General features: G+C 41.2%; 1 protein-coding gene across 3 annotated transcripts in view; it reads right to left on the bottom strand.

Annotated features, from left to right (window-relative positions):
• SPAG1 (sperm associated antigen 1) overlaps positions 1 to 16,581 on the bottom strand; it is a 91,484-nt gene that overhangs the window by 18,141 nt on the left and 56,762 nt on the right. For all 3 annotated transcript variants that reach the window (XM_044743895.2, XM_070481403.1, XM_070481404.1), the window contains 3 exons: positions 12,520 to 12,686; positions 9,661 to 9,793; positions 7,416 to 7,542 (listed from right to left, as the gene is read on the bottom strand). In XM_044743895.2, the coding sequence (XP_044599830.2) occupies positions 7,416 to 7,542; positions 9,661 to 9,793; positions 12,520 to 12,686 (427 nt within the window). The remainder of the gene's footprint in view (positions 1 to 7,415; positions 7,543 to 9,660; positions 9,794 to 12,519; positions 12,687 to 16,581) is intronic.

Raw genomic sequence — 16,581 nt, 5'->3', positions numbered from 1 at the left:
ATTCCCAAGATGTGTAACCTCTCTAGGTATTCGTGACATTCAATGACAGCATGCACTGGAGGCTGAGGCACAGGTAAGCTAAGCTAGTGGTTATGTGACATTCCTGGGGGACTAGCTATAACGCCACATCCCTTCCCTCTCCACCCAGCAACACACAAGAGTAAGAATGATGTGTTTAAACCTTAAATCTGCTCTAATTTATAAAAAAAGGTAAATTATTTACAAACTATAGAACATTATGTACTATTAGTAACAAATCTCCACATACCACTGTGTCAGAACAGCACAGCTGGAACCTGCTACAGAAAAACAAATGACAGTGTCTCCTATTCCAAGTGTCCCAGGCAGGGAACCACACTGAAAGGAAGTGAGGCAGCAGGGCAAGGTGGGGTAGTAGGAACAGCTAACTCTTACCCTTCTCAGTATTTTGCAAGTATTATTACTTTACTCTCAAATAGCACACTAAATACTACCTTTTATTGTCCCATTAAAGATAAGGAAACTGAGGCATAGAGAGAGAATCTTTGGGATGATCAAGGCAGCAATGACCAGAAGGCGAATGGTGATAAGAGTCGTGGAGCTCAAATAAGAGGCCTGAAAATAGGAATTTGTGAGCTACAGCCTTGGAAATGGAAGTTCAACACAGGAGTTGATATGATTTTTTCTTCCATTCAAGAAAAGTCTGTGCCTAAAGAGCAATCTGTGTGGTTGGAGGAGACCTAAGAAAACAGGAAATACACTTCAATGAGTGTTAAAACAGAGGCAGGTAAGTGGGAAGAGAAGGCGGGACAGCAGGAAGGGCGGGGACAGCATCAAGCAGGAAGGCAGTGCAAGAGGAGGGGCCAGCCTGCTGGATCAGAGAGTGGTCAGGCAAGGTCCACTCACTTGACTGATGCCACTGGACACATCGCTGTACTGAGACCTGAACACACCGTGCGAGAAGGACAGCGATGGCCCCCACCTTTGTGAAGGGAAACTGTAAGAAAACAAGTAAACAAATGAATGAGAGAGTGTGGACTGTCATTAATGCAATTAAGAAGACCAAGGGTTGAGATGGATACTAAGGAGGGGAAAGGAGTCTCCTTTTGATACAGATGTCAAACAACACAAGATGAAGAGAAACCAGCCATGCAGTGTGGAGGGAAGAGCAGAGCTTATACAAAGAGCAAAGGGGGCTTTGGAAAAAAGGAAGACATTAAAAGTTGCTGATGACCTTATCAGGCCTCAAAAAAAAAAAGACAAATATAATTACATGTGTTTGTGATAATGTTTACTATTAACAGATGTGCTTAAACTATAATAACAATTATTTTATAAGATATTATTCTTTGATATTTTTGGCCTTGTGGCATCCCTGGGTGGCTGTAAATTCCTTACGGCAGGCACATGTCTTATTCACCTCTTTGCTCCAAAAGCCTAGCACCTAAGTCGGACTCAATAAAAGGAACAAATTGTAAGTAAAAGCAAAATGTTCAGTTATCTTTCCTTGTAAAGAACAGCTGCACATTAAGGAAAGTCCTGTTATTTTTCAAAACTGGCACACAGAAAAACAAGATTAAAACCAGTTAGAAAACAAACAAAAGATCTAGGAAAGCAGACTGTTCAGCTGAGAGTTCCAGGCGGGCCCCTGCTCACCGCGAGCCCCTGTGCACTTCCTCCTGACAGAGGGAGCGGATCCGGGCGTGAGTTCTGACACACTGCATGAGCAGCTGTAGCCTCTGAAGATTCTGAAATTAAATTCACTTGGCACACAATTCAAACCACAGGATACATAAATCAAGCTGTAAGAAGCCAAACCAGAAAGACAAGCTGCCAGCCTCATAATCTAGTGGGATAGGATTACTCAAATTTGGGATGATTTTTCTGCATCATAATACAATGTCTAGAATTCATTCCAAGGAAGTATAAAATTCTGGTCTTTCATTATGTACACCTTCTGACTTTCAGTCAGGTAAACAAGTTCAAACAGTCAGGCAGCCAGTATAATGTCAACTGGCTCTAAGAGTCTGGCCATACATAAACTCGAGTCATGCATGTCTACCCTTCTGTATCCAAAACCATTAAGCTCAAAAAGTGTAAGTAAAGTTTGAAGAAACCTGTTTTAATTCATGGTGCCACACACCATCTAGGAAATCTTTACGTGAGGTTTACAAATGAGTGTGTTGCTAACCAATAAAAAGAGGCAGGGGCAGGTTGCACCAGCACTGTGAATACAGTGCAGCTGGGGAGCTCCCGGGTGGATGAACGCATTCACACACCAGGAGGGTGGTGCACTCTAGTTCTATGCAGACACAACTCCTGCACTCGAGCCCCTTCTGCACCTTGACCTATCACCCTCTTCATCTGACAATTCAACAAACTGGGACAGGAGAGAGGGAGGGTGGGCAGCAGCATGGCTCCACGGACCTGGGGATCATATCTCAGCATCTGTACAGGTGTGGCTCTACTGCAACCTCAGGAGATCTAGGATCTAGAAAAGCCTGATCACTCAATGCACACAGATCATACTCATTTAGATCCTATGCAAAAACATCACTGCCCTCTCCCAACAAAACCTAGGTTTTCCAAAATATATTTTTAGATATTTCCCTGCCAGTGATGGGCATCATTAAAAGAACTATCTCAAACTCGGTAAGGTCAAAAGCAAACTATCCCTCTCCCCACTCAAACCTCTCCCTCCTGTTCACCCTCCATTATCACACTTCACCACTCAGTTACCCAAACCACAAACCTGGGAGGTAGCCCCTTTGTTTCTTCCCCCACATATTTTACTGCTCAGTATGTCCTGTCAACTTTACCCTCAAACAACCTTCAATTAATCCCTCACCTTCTGTTATGGGCTGAATTGTGTCCCCCTGAAAACGCGTATGATGCACTCCTAACACATAGTATTTCAGAAGTAACCATGTTTGGAGCTAGTCTTTAAAGGGGTAATCAAGTCAAAATGTGGGTGGGCCCTAATCCAATATGACTAGTGTCCTCATAAAAAGAGGATATTTGGACACACAAGTACAGAGGGAAGATGAAGTGAAGACACAGGGAGAAGACAGTCATCCTCAAGCCAAGGAGACGGGCCCAGAACACATTTCCTCACAGGCCTCAGAAGGAAGCTGCCAACACCTTAATCTCAGGCGTCTAGCCTTCAGAACCATGAGAAAATAAATTTCTGTTGTTTAAGCCCTCATGTGTGCTACTGCTACAGCAGTCCCAGCAAACTAATACACCTTCCCTCTTCCCTCTGTCACTACCTTCTCTCAGGCATCTGCTTCTCACCTTAGCGGCCTCTCACCAATCTCCCTACTCCACGCTGGACCTTCCTCTCTGATCCACCTTCTACATTGTTCCCAAATCTGATCCATCATGCCACCCTTTACCACCCTTTGTGGGCTCCCATCACCTTCAGGATCAAGCCTAGCCTCCACAGCATGGCCTCCCAGGCCATCTCTCTCTATCCCCATTGCCATCCACACCTGGCCTCCAGCTGTACCAGTTCATGAACAAGTCCATAAAAAATGTGCACAAGAATGTCATAGCAGCTTTATTCATAACAACCCCAAACTGGAAACACCTAAATGTCATTAATTGGTGAATATGTAAAACGAATTGTGGTATATTCATACAACTCAGCAATGAGAAGGAATAATTCCTGATATTCACACAATATGGATGAATCAGATGCTATGCTGAGCAAAAGAAGCCAAAGAGTAGAGTACATTCTATATGATGATATTTACGTTGATGTCAAAAAGAAGCAAAATTAATCTATAGTGACAGAAATTAGATGACTGATTGCCTGGGGCTGGGGTAGAAAGAGGGAGATTAAGGGCAATAGACATTGGGGAACTTTCTGGAGAGATGAAAATGTTCTTTATCTTGATTGGGGTGGTGACTACATGGGGATATACATTATTCAATAGTTAATGACCAAATTAAGAAAACAATCCCATTCACAATTGCATCAAAAAGAATAAAACACCAGGCCGGCCCCATGGCCAAGTGGTTAAAGTTCCATGCACTTCACTTTGGTGGCTCACAGTTTGCAGGTTTGGATCCGGGGTGCAGACCTACTCCACTCATCAGCCATGCTGTGGTGGCAACCCACATACAAAGTAGAGGAAGACTGGCACAGATGTTAGCTCAGGGCTAGTCTTTCTCAAGCAAAAAAAAGGAGGCTTGGCAATGGATGTTAGCTCAGGCCAAATCTTCCTCACACACACACACACACACACAAAGAATAAAATACCTTGGATTAATTTAACCAAGGAGGTGAAAGATCTGTACACTGAAAGTTACAAGACACTGAAGAAAGAAACTGAAGAAGACATAAATGAATGGAAAGATGTTCCATGTTCACGGATGGGAAGAATTAACACCATTAAAACATCCATACTACCCAAAGCAATCTACAGATTCAATGCAATCCCTATCAAAATTTCAATGGTATTTTTCACAGAAATAGAACAAACAATCCTAAAATTGGTATGGAACCACAAAACACCCTGAATAGCCAAAGCAATCTTGAAAAAGAAGAACAAAGCTGGAGGCATCACACTTCATGATTTCAAACTACATTACAAAGCTACAGTAATCAAAATAGTACAGTACTGTTATAAAACAGATACACAGATCAATGAAACAGAATAGAGCCAAGAAATAAACCAACACATTTATGGTCATCTATTTTATGACAAAGAAGCCAAAAATTCTCAATGAGGGAAAGATAGTCTTTTCAATAAATGGTGTTGCAAAAACTGAACAGCCAAATGCAAAAGAATGAAACTGGACCACTATCTAACACCATATACAAAAATCAACTCAAAATCAATTAAAGACTTGAACAAAAGACTTGAAACCATATAACTTCTAGATGAAAACATAGGCAGTAAGCTCCTTGACCTTGGTCTTAGTGATGAATTTTTGCATTTGACACCAAAAGCAAAGGCAACAAAACCAAAAATAAACAAGTGTACATCAAACTAAAAATTTTCTGCACAGCAAAGGCAATCATCAAAAAAATGAAAAGGCAACCTGCTGAATGGGAGAAAATATTTTCAACTCATGTATCTGATAAGGGGTTACTATCCAAAATATGTAAAGAAGTCATACAACTCAATAGCAAAAAACACAAACAACCCAATTAAAAAATGGGCAGAGGAACTGAACAGACATTTTTCCAAAGAAGACAGACGGATGGCCAACAGATACATGAAAAGATGCTCAACATCACTAATCATCAGGGAAATGGAAATCAAAACCACAATGAGATACCACCACACCCGTTAGAACGGCTATCATCAAAAAGACAAAAGATAAGCGTTGGTGAGAATGTGGAGAAAAGGGAACTGTTGTGCACTGTTGGTGGGAATGTAAATTGGTGCAGCCAGTATGGAAAGCAATATGGAGATTCCTCAAAAAATTAAAACTAGAACTACCATATAATCCAGCAATTTCACTTCTGGGTATTTATCTGAAGGAAACAAAACCACTAACTCAAAAAGGTATATGCACCCTCATGTTTATTGAAGCATTATTTACAATAGTCAAGACATGGAAACAACCTAAGTGTCCACTGATGAATGAATGGACAAAGAAAATGTGGTCTACATATATACAATGGAATGTTATTCAGTCATAAACAAAGAAGGAAATCCTGCCATTTGTGACAACATGGATAAGACCTTGAGGGTATTATGCTAAGTGAAATAAGTCAGACAGAGAAAGACAACTACCATATGATCTCACTTATATGTGGAATCTAAAAAATAAAAAACTAAACTCAGATACAGAGAACAGATGAGTGGTTGCCAGAGGTGAGGTGGGGGGTGCAAGATGGGGAAATGGGTCAAGGGGATTAAAAGGTACAAACTTCCAGTTATAAAATAAATAAGTCATGATGATGTAATGTACAGCATGGTGATTATAGTTAACAATACTGTACTGTATTACTTGAAAGTTGCTAAGAGTAGATCTTAAAAGTTCTCATCACAAGAAAAAAATTTGTTAACTATGTGTGGTGATAGATGTTAACTAGATATACTGTGGTGACCATTTTGCAATATATACTTATATCAAATCATTATGTTGTACACATGAAACTAATACAATGTTATATGTCAATTATATCTCAATAAAAAAAATCTTTGAAGAGAAAAAACAGTCAATGACCTGCACACTTACAATGTGTGAGTTTCACTGTATTAGAACTTAATCAAATTGATTTTTTATGTGTGCATAAGGAAGACTAGTCCTGAGCTAACATCTGTTGCCAATCTTCCTCTTTTTTTGCTTGAGGAAGTTTGTCACTGAGCTAACATCTGTGCCAATCTTCCTCTATTTCGTATATGGGATGCTGCCCCAGCATGGCTTGATGAGCAGTGCATAGCTCCACGCCTTGGATCTGAATCCACAAACCCTGGCCCGCTGAAGTTGAGCGGCGCGAACTTAAACACTACACTACCACGCTGGCCCTCAAATTGATTTTTAAAAAATATCGTTTCAGGAAATGCCATTTCCCAGTATGTTCTGATTTTTCCTTGTGATGTTATTTTCTACAAAAGTAGAAACTCAAGTTTTCCACGCAGAAGAATTAGCATAAAGAAAAGTGCACTTATATGATACTTTCTTTGAAAATAATAGCGTAATTTTCTTAGAGAAGAATGTCATTCTATAGTCTCACACTGACCACCAGCCAGTTTAAGGACCAAATCACCATAAGCTTCCCAATCTCTGATATGTCTCTACCAACTTTCATTGGGTAACCCTGTTTTCCATTCTGATGCTTCCCCCCACCCCATCCACAACCCCAGTCCTTTGCTGGAGGAATCCAGTGACACTGCTGGTGGCCTTCAATAACTAAGCAACACACCTTCCTGTCCCTTAAAGTGGGCCTATTTTAAATAACAACACTCCTGAGAAAATCAGGCAATCATCATTTTTGAGCCGAAAGGAATCTTAGAAATTATCTAGCTCCACATTATAGTTAGGGGAAATATAAGGCCTATTCTAAAGTTTAGGACTGATTAGTATGGAACTAGGATTAAATTCCAGGATAATCTCATTCCCATTCCATGATCCTCAGATTTTTTTTTTTTTTTTTTTGAGGAAGATTAGCCCTAAGCTGGTATCTGCTGCCAATCCTCCTCTTTTTGCTGAGGAAGACTGGCCCTGAGCTAACATCTGTGCCCGTCTTCCTCTACTTTATATGTGGGATGCCTGCCACAGCATGGCTTGACAAGTGGAGCATAGGTCCACACCTGGGATCCAAACCAGCGAACCATGGGCTGCTGAAGCAGAATGTGCAAACGTAACCGCTGTGCCACGGGCTGGGCCCCCTATGATCCCAAGATTTATGTTCATGAAAACCACATGATTTGTTCAGAGCTGAAACTTACATATTAAAATGACCATTTCCTCACCTTGAGTCCTTTATGAGCAAGGGCTCGTCTATAGCACGCTTTCACATTCCTGTTGTCTATTTGGAGCGCCTGATCACAGTCCTGCTTTGCCTCTTCAAACTGGCCCAGCTTCAAGTAACAGAGAGCTCTGGTGTAATGTAATGGAACTCAGTATTACAAAAGGTAAGGACAACACATCTGAAAATCTAGACAGCTAATAAAAATCAGAATATAGCTCAACATGTGTTTTTATACCACACTTGTTCAGTTGAAACCTAACATTTTACAACGATTATGGGATTATGGCATTTTCTTGTAATACATGTAGTTATGGCACTGGGGATACAACCACAAACAAAATACAGTCCCAGCCCTCAAGGAGGCTGCAGTCTAGTAGAAGAGACAGACAAAACAAGCAACACAAGGGGCCAGCCCAGTGGCAAAGTGGTTAAGTTCACACACTCCACTTCGGTGGGCTGGGGTTCCCAGGTTCGGATCCCAGGCACAGACCTAGCACTGCTCGTCAGGCCACACTGTGGCAGCGTCCCACATAAAACAGAGGAAGACTGGCACAGACGTTAGCTCAGCGACAATCTTCCTCAAACACACAAAAAAGCAACACAATAAAATCTGTCCAGGATGCTCTAGGAGCACACAGCTGAGAATCTCATCAGATCTGGTGGGGCAGAGGTCGGAGGAGGAGACTTCTTGGAAGAAGTGACATTTAAGTTGAAGCTCAGAGTACGAAATGAGAATTATCCAACGGGAAGGCATTAAGCTGAGAGTTAAGATGTAGACGGGATGGGAGAGTGGAGGCCAAGGGAACAGCATGTACAAAGTCCTACAGTGAGAGAGAACACGGTACTCTTGATGGACTAAGAAAAGTGCTGGAGCACAGGGATGAGACTGGAAGAGTGGGCAGGTCAGATTGTGAAGGGCCTTGTAAATCATGGCAAGGAGGCCCAGCTTTATCCTGAGCATAAAGGAAGTCCTCTGCTGGGTCTTTGAACAGGGCCTGACATGTTCACATTTAAGAACGATCACTCTAGCTACAACTTGGAGATGAGACAGGAGGGAACAGACTGTGCAGGGACACCGTGGAGGGTGCTGCAGATATCCAGGAAAAATCGGTGGTGGCCCAGAGCAGGGGCTGACAGTGAAGGTGGAGAGAAAGGCTCACGCTGAAGAAGAACTCAGAAGGTAGGAGCTCAGAGCCTGCTGACGGACAGGGGAGGGAGGCAGCAGTCAGGGATGATAACCCATCGTGAGTGCAGAAGGGAGGGCCGTGCTCAGGTGTGGAGTTCAGAGACAGAAGTTTAAGGCATACAAGTGAAAGGTGGTAAATGGAGCCGGAGAGAGGATGAAATGGCCCAGAGAGCATACAGAGCAGAAAAGGGATCTAAACCTTTAGCATCTGGCGAATACCAGGAAAAGAAAAGCCTGCAGAGGGAGAAGAGGAAACCCAGGCCAGTGAGCTGTTGGCACTGCAGCCAAGGTCGGGGGAGGGCTCCAGGGAGATCGGAGCGGACATTAATGCCCAATGCCACGGAGGCTGAACCAGAGAAGGGTGGAAAAACACCTGCTGGATTTAGTGACAAAATTTTTGGCAAAAAGGTTGCCCAAAGAAGAAAACATGTACAAAAACAAAGTGGTGAGAGGTTAAGTTAAAAAGACTTCATCTGAAACAGCTGGGAAAACTTGCGCTGTGAGTCCGTGCTCTTTAGGAACTGTACCTTACTCTTCCTTGCCACCCCAGACTCTACCCACTCCCTAAAAATCCCCAAATCACCACCTTCCAGATAACTGTCTTTTACCATAATGTGGTAAATGTGGTAATCTGAGCGGCACTCTAGAACAATCTGCCCTCCCCTACTGCACACTAAAAGATGCTGGTCCCGTCCCTCAACACTTCAAGAGAAAAAAGGCACTGAAAACTCTTGTTTGAAAGGCAACTGATTCCCGCTCCAACCACGGAGGACACTGCTCACGAGTGGCTGGCTGCAGTGGGGCCAGACGGCCGGCCGGGAAGTGTGAGAGCAGCACCAGCCAAGGCACGCCCGGCACTGGGCACATCAGACCCCGGCCCACCACACTCAGGTTTTCAACCTCTTCGGAACTCCTATGGCCGCTCTTTGAAAAACACTCACCTAGGACAATTTGCTATATAAATTCTCAGAACCCTAGAAAAGAACTTTGGCAATTAATTCATCTATATTTTTTAATCAAAAATATTAACATAAGAAATACATAGTTACAAAGAACTTGCCTGTTTGTATAAATGGCACATTCCTTGTTGTTAATCTTTAAACATTCACTGTATTTGCTAAGGGCATCTTCATAGTTTTTGTCCTTTACATATTGATTTCCTTCTTCTTTAAGAGTTTTAAACATTTTTTCATCTATGGGACCCAAAAAAGAAAAAAGAGGAAGTATTCATATAAGTAACTCTACAAAACCTTAAGTACATCTGTAAATAAACCTACTATTGCAAATTAATTTGACCATGCAGAGCCAAAGTCTAAATGGAACAAACCTTTGTACACAAATTAAAAAGATAAATTGGCTATAAGTAAAAAATGATTATATAATTATGACAATGTTTTTTCAAACTAGAAGATAAAATACAAGTCATGCTATCATTCTGGCATGCCTTCTTTTCTCTGCTGGAGATACAAATATCTACAGTGGTTTGGGTTAATAACTATTCCATGAATGAAGAACAAACACACCTGTTAAAGCCTGAAGTAGACATCTGTACAGCACCCCAAATTTCCTTGGAGAATCACACCTCCTCCACTCTCAGTTCTTGTGGTGTAGGTAAAGCGAACCCCACTCTAGCCCTGCCATTTGGGGTATCTTTGTTATTAATCAGCACATTATATTCCCTTGGCCACAATAATCTAATTGTTCCTGGAGGGGCCTACAAGAGCCAATGTGCTACAATAAGATTTTGTGGCAGCTTCTGGTAAGATAAGTCTTGCTCTTTCCCATGGAATATGAGGGTGACAAAAGGAGCTACTGCGTCACCCTGTGGTACAAGGGAAGAGTTCTAAGAATGGGGCCAACAGAGCAGGAGAGAAGCCAAGATGGACAGTTAAGGAAGAATCTCTGATCCTGAATCCAGCCATCCCTGCAGCTACTCCACCCGTGGACTTTTCCACAATAGAAACCATTAAACAACCTTTTTATTGTTTAAGCCACTAAGGGCTGGGTTTTCTGTTGCCATTCTATTACCATTACCTATCATCTTGCAGTTATCATGGCTGAGTCCCAGCTCGGGATCCATTTCCCCCTTCTTAAGGGTACCTCGATATTCATTCAGCCCATGTGTTCAGGCGAAGGTGACCCCACTGATCAGGGCATGGCACTTCTTCATCATGGAGATTGGCTCAGGAATGGGCACATGACCCATTAGAATAATGAGAATAAGTATCAACAGAATTCAAGGCAACAGAATAACAGGAGAACAAAGCTAGGGCTTCAGGGCAACATATTTCCTCATTCTTAACGCCACCAAAAGCTGTGATGTCTCCCTCTGGACATTGATAGGTGCAGATATGCAACTTGACACTGCTGTGCTTCTACTCTTTCTGGCCAGAGCTTGAGCTGATGAGCCGTGATTTCAGAGCCTGCCTGGGGCCTTGCAGTCACATGAGCCAAAACCATTCCTCACAGTTGAAGTCAACAGAATTTCTGTGACCTGTAATCAAAGTGTCCTAACACATACAAAGTGTTAAAATTTAAAGTTCTGAATCTATGCAATAACTTTACCCTACAGAGTAACTTGATATAAAATAAAAATCCATAACTTAAAATTTAAAATATACCTTTAAATTCTGCGATTTAAAAACCTTGATAGATGTACTGAATTTATAGTATAAACTTGAAAGGTAAACAATAATCTTATTTGTCCCTCTGCACAAATGGCATGAAACAGTAATTTCTAATCTTTTATTTCAAATCACAGAATATTTTTGCCTAATGTTTCATGTTTCAAAAGATCTCACACCAATAGGGCCAAATGACTCTCCCTATACATCCTGTTATATAGAAGCCCTAAACTAGAATATTACATAGGATTTTTTTCCCTCAATTTGCTGAAAAACTTTCCTCAAGCTTTTCTTCTCCCAATGTTTTTAAACCTTTGCTTTCCATTCTTACTAATAACTAGTATACAAAAATGAACAAAAAGAGCTGATTATACTTGTGCTTAGGATTTGCTATCATATATCTATAGTATGGTTAGTAGATACACTCTGTTAATAATAAATAACTACCCTTTATTGAGCAAATGCTTTGTGCCAGGCCCTATTAATAACAGACCCGAGAAAACTAGAGATCTCCATGATTTGCCTAGGACTGCTAAATCATCTAGAAGTGTTGGCAGATGTTCCCCGCATCTTTCTAGGCAATGCAGAGGATGAGGGTGCAACACTAGCCACTGGAATATCACGGCTCAGGAACCTCAGGGTGCCAGCAAGATGAAGCTCAATCTAGGGACACACATGGAGTTCTCAAACAGGCAGGAGAAATGGGGCCTCAGCTGCCTTTAAAGCAGAAAGCAAGAGTGAAGTCACATTTACTAAATACTCTGCATGAAGTAAGGAGGGAGGCACTGTGGGAACGCAGATCTGTTAACAACCATGACATAAGATGGAAGGAAGTACCTGCTAGATATTTATGTTGTAGAGTTTTATTTTGTTTTATTATTTCAAACACATCAATATTACTTCGCTAGCCTTGCCACAGACATGGTGTAGTAGAGAACTATATGCTACTTAATTCTTTTTCTTCTTAATAGTAATGCTAATTTAACCTTTATTAAGGGGCTACTATAAGCTTACACAGTCAGCACATGTGCTAATATTTTATGTGTATATCTCTATCTGTTCCTCAGAACAACTCCATGAGATAGTTGTTCATATTTCCCCCTTTCACATACACTAGGACACTGGAGGTGTGAGGCAACTTTTAAGACTCTGTAGTTAGAAAGAGGAAGAACAAGGTCTTAACTTAAACCCAGGTCTGATACTTGAGTTTATGCTCTTATCCTTCTGCTTTACTGTGAAAATATCCACACGGCTCAAGATAACCCTCAGAAGAAATGAGTGTAGGCTTCCTCTACCTGTGACACATGGTTGGTGATGGTTGCTGGAGTCTCCCTCTTGGTCTGGGGATGTCTCTGCGGCAGGCCGCCAAGCTCGCAATTGCGCAGAAGCGGGCACAGCAGGAATGGGTGACAGCTTCTCCCGCCAGCTTGGTCCGTCCAGATCTATTAAAATTCTTGTTATTCTAAAAAGAAAATGAATTTTCACTTATTGATCATGCAGTTTACCCTTTTATAATATGAAGGTCACATCAAGAGTAAGACTTAGGGGGCTGGCTCAGTGGTGTAGTGGTTAAGTTCATGCGCTACGCTTTGGTGGCCTGAGGTTCGTGGCTTTGGATGCTGGGTGTGGACCTACACACCACTCATCAGGCATGCTGTGGCGTGACCCACATACAAAGTAGAGGAAGACTGGCACAGATTTTAGCTCAGGGACAATCCTCCTCAAGCAAAAAGAGGAAGATTGACAACACACGTTAGCTCAGGACCAATCTTCCTCACAAAAAAAAAAGAGGAAGACTTAAAAATGCTCAGCCTTTGTGTATTTCCCTGAGGAATACACAATCTTGGGCTATTTGCTGTCCACATAAACTGTCTTCAAACAAACTTTTAAAAGTTAGCAAAAACTATGTAACTTTAGATCCTTTCTGTATCAAAGCAAAAAATTAGAGGACATTTGGTTTAAAAAGCATTTTTAATGTATATGCAATAAATTTTTGTGGGTGTGTGAGGAAGATTGACCCTGAGCTAACATCTGTTGCCAATCTCCCTCTCTGCACTTGAGGAAGGCTATTGCTTAGCTAACATCTGTGCTAATCTTCTTCTATTTTGTTGTAGGATGTTGCCACAGCACGGCATGAGGCCTGGTGTGTAGGTCCGCACCCCAGATCCGCAATCATGAACCCTAGGCTGCTGAAGAGGAACATTCAAACTTCACCACCACAGCACTGGCCCTGCAATAAAATTTTAATTTTTGAAAAAGAGAAATATAAAACTAAAATTTAGGAGGCCTAGAGGAAATGTCCCACACAACATTTCATACAGTTACTAAAGTGATAATGTACTACTCTTGAGAATCATCAGAAGTACTTTAGAATTTCTATGTCCAAACCGTACAATAAGACAGGTGTACATGACGAGCTGCTAACTGATGAGGGCCTAGCTTTCACATGGAATACTGCGTTTTCCTCAAACACTTCCATGTAGTTAAGATACTGCTACCTTGTGTGTTTTTTCATCTCTAAAATTCCACTTATTTGTTTTCATGTGCATACAGATGAAGGAACAGGATACTGCGTCTACTACGAGGGCTCCTGCATCTATGATATTTACTAACAGCCGTCATAACATTCACATTAAGGCCCCCGATTATGACTTTCTCACCATTTTAAACATACAAAAATATCATACTTAGATTTAAAACCAAAATTGAATTACGTCTTTGGGATGAATCCAGTTTAAAAAGGATGATCCCCAAGACGAGAAGGTTTACTGTAATTAGTAGAATTCATTCGAGTTAGTTAACTCAGTAGTACTTTTTGTGTGAAAATTTTTATATTCATATAGAGTCAAATATAATACACATACTTTCCCTACAGTTTCTTAAACTGAAATTTCAATAGTGATCTTTAGTTATGATAACCAAATCTCACATATTTTAGTATAAAAAATAAATTTGAAAAATAATGTATGACCACCCACAACTGTAGAAGAAAAGAAGCTTTAGAAAAAAGAATTTTCAAGCAAAACTTGTATTACCAGCAGAGAGGAAGGAAGAAGCAGCTGAAAAGAGATGATGTGTTGCCAGGGAGTAAATAAGTATATGCAGGGAAACTTAACATATAAGATTCCTGGAGAGGAAGAGAGGAATATGGTTAATGGAAGACAGAAACAAAATAAGCACAGAGGTTTACGTTAAAGAAAAAAAAGCTGCTGTTTCTTAGATAGAAAAGCAAGAAAAAATATGGGATTCATGAAAAAGAATAGTGAAATTTCAAAAATGGATATTTTATGTAACAATATGTATGGCAAAACCAGACAAAACCTCCTCATCTTCTTATAAAACAATACATCAGCAAGAACCATTCAATTAAAAACAGAATGAGTCTTAAAAGTCAATTTGCATAAAAGAAGCTTCTTGGGTACACTATAAAAAGTATAATACAATCCTCAAAAAGCTAAACATAGAATTAGCATATGACCCAGCAATTCCACCCCTAGGTATACACCAAAAGGAAGTGAAAACAGGTGTGCAAACAAAAACCTGTACAGGAATGTTCACAGCAGGACTATTCACAATAGCCAAAGGAGGAAATGACCCAAATGTCTATCAATAGATGAATGGATAAACAAAATGTGGTGCATCCAGACAGAGGAATATTATTCAGCCACAAAGAGAAATGAAGCACTCACACGCTACACCATGGGTGAACCTTGAACACATTAGGCTAAGTCAAAGAAGCCAAACACAAACTGTCCATACTCTGTGATCCATTTATATAAACCACCCAGAACAGGTAAATCACAGACAGAAAGCAGATCAGCAGTTGCCAGGAGCTGGAAGAAGGGAGAATGAGCAGGGACTGCTTAACGGGCACAGAATTTCCTTCGGAAGTGATGAAATGTTTTGGAACTAGCTAGAGGTGGTGGTTGCACAATATTGTGACTGTACTAAGGCCATTAAATTGTACACTCTTAAAATAGTTACTTTTATGTTATGTGAATTTTACTTCAATTTTTTAAAAAAAGTATAATTGCAGAGGGTTCAGAAATGTTAGTAATATTTCTCCCTTCAGACCACTCAAGTTTATCACTATGAACTAGATGTCCTAAAATATTTTTACAACAGGCCCCTCTTCTCTGTCAGACAGTTCAGGGGTTTTCACGAGAACCCCCAACTCTGTGAGAAGATCCTACTTTCCCCAGCTATCTCAGAGACTACCAGACAGAGGGGCAAATTAAAAGCAGAGCCCCAAAGCCCAGGAGTGAACTTTGCTCTCTCTGCCGGAGAATGCATTCATCTAACACATTCTTACTAAGATTATCTATTGTACAAGGTACCACGACCACAAAAATGGATAAAACACAATTCCTGACCTCAAGGAACTCCTAGTAGAATGAGAGAAAAGGGATTTTACAAAAAGAGGGAAGGAGAATTTACAAACAATATGGCGGCTGGGTAATAAAGGAAGGCACAGTGTTCTGGGGGCATGTATGGTCCGGGGAGATGGTGGATTAGGGAAAGTCGTTTCCTAGAGGAAGCAAGTCCTCTCCTAGAGGAGGAGAAGGAATTAACCAGACAAAAAGGGGGAAAGGGCCTTCAGGCACATATGAGGCAGCAGATGACAAGCAGCGAGGCGGCTATGCAGCACGACAGCTCTCAGGTGACACTGCCTGACCTTACAAGCTCAAGACGAAGGAGCCTGCAAACGTCCAAGGTTCGATCTAGTCCCACTCTAGATCTAATAACCAATATATATCTCTTTCTTCCAGTCAGGCTGGGGTCAGACAGGTTCTGTGTGACCAGAGTGGAAGCTCCAGGGAATGGCTGTCAGCTCCACGTACAGATCTTTCCAACAGTTTTCTCCCAAGCACAGTGGGACCACATGGGGAGGTAAGGCATGATTTAAAAAAAATGAATTAACACAAAACATGCCATTCTCATTTTCTACACTTTTGCTCAAGGTCTCCTCATGTTCTATCACTGCCTTTCAAAGACCACCTCAAGTGCTCTCTCTCCAACAACTGCAGCCCACGAGACAAAGGTGGCCTACTCTCTCTGTGCTCCCCTACCTTACTAACAAACTCTTACGCTTGGGGATAATCTGTCTCATGTTAAGTTTTTTTCCTAGCTATATTCTAGTTTGCTTAAAGACAGAGACTATGCCATTTTTTCCCTTGTTGTCTTTTTGGGGGAGTGGGGCATGGTACACTAGACCAACACAGGGTGCCGTGTCACACACAAATACTGAAAAAGTTATACTTTGGACAAATGGGATCAGAAAATATTATACATAACTAGAAATGTTATCCAACTAGTAATTCTCAAATTTCACCTGAAAGTAATTTATGAAGTCTGGA

Source organism: Equus asinus, chromosome 12 (genome assembly GCF_041296235.1).
Source record: "Equus asinus isolate D_3611 breed Donkey chromosome 12, EquAss-T2T_v2, whole genome shotgun sequence".
In the NCBI taxonomy this organism is placed as follows: Eukaryota; Metazoa; Chordata; class Mammalia; order Perissodactyla; family Equidae; genus Equus; species Equus asinus.
This window is presented reverse-complemented; position numbering and strand designations above follow the sequence as displayed.